This window comes from Alligator sinensis, unplaced genomic scaffold (assembly GCF_000455745.1).
Source record: "Alligator sinensis unplaced genomic scaffold, ASM45574v1 scaffold1097_1, whole genome shotgun sequence".
NCBI lineage: Eukaryota > Metazoa > Chordata > Crocodylia > Alligatoridae > Alligator > Alligator sinensis.
The window spans coordinates 76,031-83,898 of record NW_005841950.1 but is presented as its reverse complement, the minus strand read 5'-3'; the positions used below and the strand labels follow the sequence as shown (position 1 = coordinate 83,898).

At 41.5% G+C, this 7,868-nt stretch overlaps 1 protein-coding gene across 1 annotated transcript in view; it reads left to right on the top strand.

The window, feature by feature from the left end:
• The window catches only part of LIPC (lipase C, hepatic type), a 92,592-nt gene that overhangs the window by 63,326 nt on the left and 21,398 nt on the right, over positions 1-7,868 (top strand). Inside the window, exons 3-4 of the mRNA XM_014518333.2 lie at positions 3,699-3,886; positions 6,878-7,057. Of these exons, the coding sequence (XP_014373819.1) occupies positions 3,699-3,886; positions 6,878-7,057 (368 nt within the window). The remainder of the gene's footprint in view (positions 1-3,698; positions 3,887-6,877; positions 7,058-7,868) is intronic.

The window sequence follows — 7,868 nt, the reverse complement described above, 5'->3', positions numbered from 1 at the left end:
ACTCTTTTGCACCGTGCATTCCTCTTGCAACATGAGCAATGCACTCTGCAAAAGAAGCTGCAGAAAGGCGGGAAACTCGTCCCTGCACTGGGGTTTTCCTCTGCAACAAGAAACTCTCCCGTGCAATGAAGCTGCAACTTGGCGGGGATAATTCTGGTGCCGAAGCACACACAAAATCATGCCTTTGGGTCATGACACTCTGAAGTTGGAAGTTCATGATATTGATTCAGCAGATGTGCTCATGACTCCATGCTGTGAAGGACAATCAATCCAGCTAAGTTCTAAATAGCTACAATAGTCAAACTAATCTTTAAAGAAAAGTATTTCACATTGTATTACTCAAGCTGAGCATTTTGACAACTAACCTTTTGTTAATAGTGAAATCTAAAAAACAAATGAACTCTAAGCCCCCTTTAAATAGATTAACCATTCCCACCCCCCACAGTGATATTTCCCATACATGAAATGTAACATACTGTCCAGGAGTGGATTGTTGTTATAAAATGGAATTTACAATAATTAATGGCAGGAAAAAGCAGCACATGTGTGCAATGCAGTTTTGGGAATTTCATTGCCATGAACAACATTTCACACACTTGATAGTCAACTAGAATATGCTTTTCTCATTATGCTTTTGATTACTGTGGAAGACCTAGCCGTGCCACCAAAATAAAATTACAGTCTCTCTCTCTCTGTCCCTGGACCGGATAGTCTCCTTTCAATTTTTCTGCCATGACTTAGATGGAAAGGAAGGAACCAAATAGGTACAGTCCTAGGAGACAAAGCTGATGTTAATTTCTACAGCTTAGAAGGTTGGCTCTTCTTCACAGGGCTCCACCATGCCCACACCCTGTCCTTACCACACCAGATGTTTCAGCATTCATCTCATTGGGTCTCCCCTGTGGGAGTCATAATCTCTATGATGCCTTGCTTAATGACCCAGCAGCTGGTGTCTTGCCATTGGCTTCTTGTCCTGTTCTTCACCCCACGGGTCTCAAATAAACATTCATACAATCTCCCCACCCTTATCCTTCGGGGAGGACTATCTTGGGCCAACACCCCAAAGTCACATTTCCGATCCATCTTTCTTCCTTATCCAGGTCTCCAGAATGAAGCCCCGCACCCACCAGACTCTAAATCACCGGCTCAGATGCGGCATCTCCCTCTTCATCCCTGCTTTTCAGCTAAGGTCATTGTTGGAACACTCTTCGGCCATTCCCTGGTCAGCTGTATGCCATCGCCACAGCTTCGTGCTCCCTCGAGTTCCTCTTCATGCTGTTCCCCTCACCAGAGGAGCCCTGACTGCTCATTCAGCTCGCCGTTAAATTCCTGCACAGATCAGCTGTGTGCTTGGCCATAGCGCCCCATTTGCTGCTTTACCAACTCTCCCAGCTGATTGCATCTGGGGACTCCTGCTTGGCTTTTCCCCCATCCAGGCTCACCTCTTCAGCAAGTTTCTTTTCCCCCTTTGTTCTTTTGGTGTTTCATGACAGGGTAGGCTTGCTGCCCTGTCACAATTACTAATATACAATACCAAATAATGGTTATAGTAAGTGTCTTGTGTTGCAAAAATACATTCTAGCCTGAAGAGCAGAATTGCTTTTGTAAATGATTTAGGTTCTGCGTATTATAAAACCCCAATGCTACAAAGCTTTATGCATGTGAAGTTCCCATATGCTCTGGTTAAACTGTCATCAGAACACATAGATGAATTTGCTAGTGGAGGCACTTTGGGGAAGAGTGCAGTGACAGAGCATAACCTGGTTTATGAAAAATCTTTATCTACAAGAGTAAGTCATGATGTACAAGAATACCTGTACTCACATATGTCATGCTTACATTTGGAAACTGAACTACAAGCAAGCATATAATAATACATTATATTTTGTATGTAGTAGACAACTTTCATCCAAGAACTGAACACATTGTCCATGTGTGGGTTTCATTCCTGCATACGTCCTCCTAAATTCTTTCAGAATTCTTATTTGTCTTCCCCCTTCAAGAAGCTCCATGTCTGTACTGCCTGGGTCTAACAACAAAACACCTGGTTGTCATTGTCCTCTTGAGGCTTTCCTTGGATTTTCTGGGCCTCAAAGCTGCCTAGCATTGTTGAGTCAACTAGTTAAATGGTTTGGTTTTTTTTAATTATAAAAAACAGTTTGTACAGCCTATTTTCCTGGTTGTTTCTTAAAGGAACATCCTATAAGGCCTCATGGAGTTCTGAGTATTTCTCTTGACAGTTGAGTGACTTCTCAATCTTTTGCCCTAGAGAAAAGGTATCTTCTAATTTAATTAGTTGACACCTATTTTACATGCTCAGATTGTTAATGAAAATATTAAATAAGATTCATCTCAAGGCCAAAACTTGAACTCACACACTAAATTTCCAACCTGACATTTCCCCCTTCAGCATAACATGCTGTAGTCTCCTTCTGCTGAGTTCTTTTCTGCCTTTACAATTCTTGTACTAACCACATGTGATGGACCTTATAACATCATTTCCCCCAGTAATTTCCCATGTGGCTCAATGTCCAATGCATTATTGAAATCCAGACAGATTAGGTCATCCTATCCATTTCCATTATCTACAATTAGTAATGTTATCAAAAATAGATATCAGGTCAAACAAATACACATTTTGTAAAAGCATCCTTCTTTATATTCCATTTCCACTTACCTCCACATCTTTTTTCTTTCCTTGAAATTTGCTTTAAAGTCTGGCATACTATTGAGGACTATACTAACGGGACTGTGGTTGCCTGAATCACTTCACCTCCCAACACCCTCTTCTTAAATATAGAGCATCTTAAATATAGAGCATGTGCTCCAAGGTGGAGGGGACAGAGGGTGCAGTGTCACGTGTCATTCGATGAGCTTTAGTTAAAGTGCCTCCAATGTCATTTTGAAATGCAGGGACACCGAAAACACGTGATGCAGAAGCTGCCAGAACACGCTAGTTAGCATACCCCTGCAGACTCGATTAATCGAGTCTGCTCCAGCATGTGCTCATTAGCACACATAGAAGCAGAGGTCTGACATGTGTATAAGTATCCATAGTTACTACCATGCAGCTCTCCAATTATATGGTACCATTCTGAATTTAGTTTTCTAAAAATCCTACTCTATATCTTCTGCAAGCCCATTTTCTCTGAAATTGCATATACTGTAACTAATACAAGGACATTTTATCTTGGCCTTCTAGAGACAAATCACTTAAAATATGTTCTCACAACATACGTCCCTAAGCAGGATTATAACTCCATATTAAATGGTTGTTTTAGCATAATGATGCTTACTCAGAAGCTACAAGCAGATGCACATTAGGTGACACACCCTCTGCAGAACTACTAGCTTATGAAAGTGTTTGTCTATGTATATAAGAGCACTGTAAAATCACAACTGTACCTTGCTTTATGGCACTTATTGTATTAGTTAATGTAATTATGATGTCAAAATTTCCTGTGCAACTCAAGTGATCAAAAGCGATGAGTCCAAACCAAACTCATGCCTAACCAGCTTCACACTCTCACAAACGTCATATTTTGATCTAAACTTTGCAGCTTGTTCTTTGTAATCCTTGTTATAAAGGAGTTTACTCTATGAGACTGTACTTTGTTGTCTTATATTGTGTTTCATAAGCATTCCTCACAGGTTGTGTGTTCCGTATTATAACATATGTTACCTCAATCCCATTTCAGAGGCGTTGGACTCCCAGCATCGGTACACCAGAATGAAGAAAGACCAACGGAACTTACAAACCAAATTTCGACTCTATACAGACCCAGCTGAAGAAGGCTGTCTGATTGTGTTTAATCAGATGGAGACTCTTGACAGATGCAATTTCAATTCCTCTGTTCCTCTAGTGATGATAGTCCATGGATGGTCGGTATGAACTTCACATTCTTTTCTTTTTAGTTCAAACTGCATCAGATTTGATCTACTTTGCCTCTCACTATGATGCTACTAAAAAGCATCTTCTAAAGAAAATTCAGGACTAAAATGACAGCACATTTCCCTAGAAGAAGACATTGCTTGAAAAAGTCCAAATTTGGGTACTTCCATTGAAACTGAGGCAGAAATAAATAAACAACCAACTTTTCATATGGGGAACTTGTGCTAAGGATTAGACTCATTCTTTAGTTTAATACCAACAGTGTGTGAACAAGTAGCTGAACTGATGTGCTGGATCTCTAGAGGATTGAATGAACAGTTTCATTTCTGTTCCATTTGCAGCCAGTTATTTACTGATTGTTTTTTAAAAGAAATGCATGAAATTTCTCCACGTCTCTTCCACAGACAGATCTTCTTTCATAAGCACTTTCAGCTGAAAATGAAGCCCTCAACAGCAATGAATAATCACTGAACTGGTTCCAAGTTAAAATATTTTGTTTTGTTTTTTCTTTTTAAAAAAGAAGCTAATTTCAAACAAATAACAATGCTGGTCTAGAACAAAATGTTGATCAACTGTTAAAAAGGGAAGAGGAAATTACATTATTTTATTACATATCTGTAGCAGAATCTTACAGAATTAGCATTATTAGTGAAGGTGGCAAGAAGCATCTGTCTGAGTAAATCTATATCATCACCTTGAATTATTTGGCATCATCTTTCTCTCCTGTCCCCAACAAACGGATGTTAAACTCCGCACACCTCTTTACTCCACTACCATGTTCCTAATGATGTTATGTGTATCCTAAAATTATTCCAGCAGTGTCTCAAACAAATAAATCTCACCCAAGTTTCTTTTACGTGATACGTATGTTTTGTAAGAAAATGGAAAATGACTATACAATTGAAAATTGGAACAGATGTACCATATCAGAAATCAAGAGTTTTTACTGTAGCCTCATGTCCAGCAGCAATGAAATCCTAGCACCACTGAGGTTAATGGCAAACTCCCATTAACTTCTTTCCAGCCAGCATTTTAGCCTGGGTCTTTACCAAATTGAGAAAATTTGCTTAAACATTATGCCTACTGTGCAGCCAAATGATAGGCCTGATCCCATTCCCATTGATGAAAATATTCACATTAACAGAGGGATCCAGGCCCATGCTAGAAAGCTTTTTAGTTCAAAAAGAATTAAACCAAAATTTCAGTATTAATTCTCAAAACTCCGTTAAAGGTCCAATGAAGAAGAGATTTAAAGACCTATAAATTCCATTGGTAGGAGACATACAGGCAACTAGTTTAACTTAATTCTGACAGTTTCAGTAATTGGAAAAATTGGTTATATTCAATATGATGGGAAGTAAGGATTCTTACAATTTAAAAAAAAGCACACATTAGGGATTTCTAGCCCATTGAATTAAATGAAACTACTCATGTGAACCAGGGATTTGCAATCAAACACTTTTTCATAAAAATGATAAATTTAGGCCAAAAATACTATATTTCAAAACATGGTAACAAGACTCCAGATCTGGCCACCAGTGTGGAAGGCTTTGGCCAGGACATAGACAGCTGGGCCTGTGGTATGTCACTGGTAGCAACTAGGGGGTCTGCAAGGCAGGAGCATAAAAATTACCAAAGCATCAGGTTGGGGTCTGGGCCAGAGGAACAGAGAATGTGTGGACCAAATTCTAGGAAAGCCAAGAGGGGAGATCCAAGAGACATAGTTTGAGCAACGAGCCAAGATCAGAAACCAGGGGTCAGAGGACCAGTACCGAGTTCCAGAGGAGATCCAAGGTCAGTGTCAGGAAAAGCTAAAGCTGGGTCAGGAGTCGGGAGAACCAGAGAGAACAGTGAACACGAGGCTTGCCAAAACAGAGAGGCTATGTCAAGGCGTGCCTGCAGCCTGTGGCTGCAGGTGTGCTTTAAAGGGGTGAGTGGTGCTTCCAGGAGCCAATCTGGTTGCGGAGAACTGGGATGATATTAGCCAGGGATTACCGGCAGGTGTACCTCAAGTGCTTGGCCCATCTGGGCATGCTTGATCAGAGGCCCTGACAGCCAGCACCATGTCTGTGGAGCTCACCACAGGTCTGAAAATATGGCAAATTTTTGGCCCCTTGGGGACCAACAGGCCCTTCATGCTAGATTAGGCACACTGGGCAACATGAAGCCTGAACCATATGGGGCCAGATGGGTGGGTGTGGGTCCCCAGGGCCCAATCACATCATATGGAGCCAATGCAGGGCCCAATCCTGGTTTACAGGGGCCAGCTGAGGTCATTCAAGGCCCTATCCCAGTGTGCAGGGCCAAACAGAAGCAGTGTGTGGTCCAACCTTGGCATGTAGGGCTGAAGCCTGCAAGTAAAAGAGGAACAGTGACAAAAACTTTGGTTATACCCTATTCCCTCTCCCTTTCAACATTCGCTCTCTGCCACTGACACAGGAGACTGGGCAAGATGGACCAATGCTCTGAATCAATAAGTGGCAGTTCTTACGTTCTTCTGATCTGGCCCTATAGACCAGCCCTATGCTAATCATACAGTCTACAAGGCCAAAAGCTTGAGCACCTCTGCTCTAGAAAAATCTAAAGCCTGCAAATCAGGAAGCACCCAGCCCACTTACAACTAGATTTTTTGCATTTTAGCTGCTCTAAAGTGAAATGCAAGCAGTTTTGGACATTTGTTTTTCTAGAAAAGAAATTATATGCAGCAGTATCCTCAGCAATGTAAAAAGTCAAATTTACACATCCAAATAATAAAAGCTTTTGACGCAGGCTCTTGAGTTAAGATGCCCCTCCAATGTATGTTACCACATATAATAACGATATATAAAACAGGCTGTGTTCCCTGGTCATAGCTATTAGTACTAACTAATTCTCATTGCTTGATCAATTCCTGTTTCCATGGGGTTTGAATTACAAATTTCACAGGTAAAAAAAGATGGTCTTAAGTTTTTTCTTCCCCTTTCCTCTTTTCTGTCTTTTAAACAGGTAGACGGTATGTTAGAAAGCTGGGTTTGGAAGATGGCAGCAACCCTGAAATCTAAGCATAAAGAAATTAATGTGATGATTGCAGATTGGCTCTCATTTGCTCATCAGCACTATCCCATAGCAGTACAGAACACACGCAATATAGGTCAAGATATAGCAGGTTTCCTAGAATGGCTTGAGGTAAGAGCCCAAATTATATCACATTATTTTTAGGAAACAAAGAGCAATTTTCTCCTTTTGGTTATGCTACTACCGCAGTTCTAAACTATTATACTGATTAACATGATCTATTTCAAACACTTCTGCTCTTTCATTGCAACATGAAACATTTATAGAAAAAAATTCTGAAGACTTCATACAATTTTTACCATGTAAGAGAGAGAAAACATGTGGTTTTGTTTATTAAAGCATTCTGGTATGATTTTGGAGGTGAGATTCTCTAGCTTTCTGTGGTCAACTAGCACTTGTAGCTGTTTGAGCTACAACGCTGTGTTGTATAATACTTCAAGTTCAAACCCTTCAGAACTGACTGTGGTCAGGAGTGGGAGGCAGTTAGATTAAAAGAGCACTACAGCAAACAAACCAAGGACTCAATGCACACATCCTGGAGACTGCACTCATTTTGGCAAATGGCTAAAGGCAGCCTGGGTATAGTCTCTCATACTACATCACATTTTAAACAGGGGTGGACAAAATACGGCTTGCAGGCTGTATCTGGCCCACCAGGCAATTTCATCCGGGGCACAAGTGGATGCCTACCAATTGGCCCAGCCCCGGGCTGGCCTGGTCCCAGCCGTGCTTGCTTGGGCTGGGTCCTGCTCACTCCCGCAGGGGCAGCACACTCCCATCCTTGCCCATGGGATGGCCTAATTCCAGCCCTGCAGGTAGGGAAGCAGCAGTGGGTGGGGGAAGTGGTGGTGGCAGCGAGGAAGTGATGGCAGGGGGCAGCAGGTAGGGGGGAAGGTAGGGAAGTGGCAGAGGAAGGGCAGCA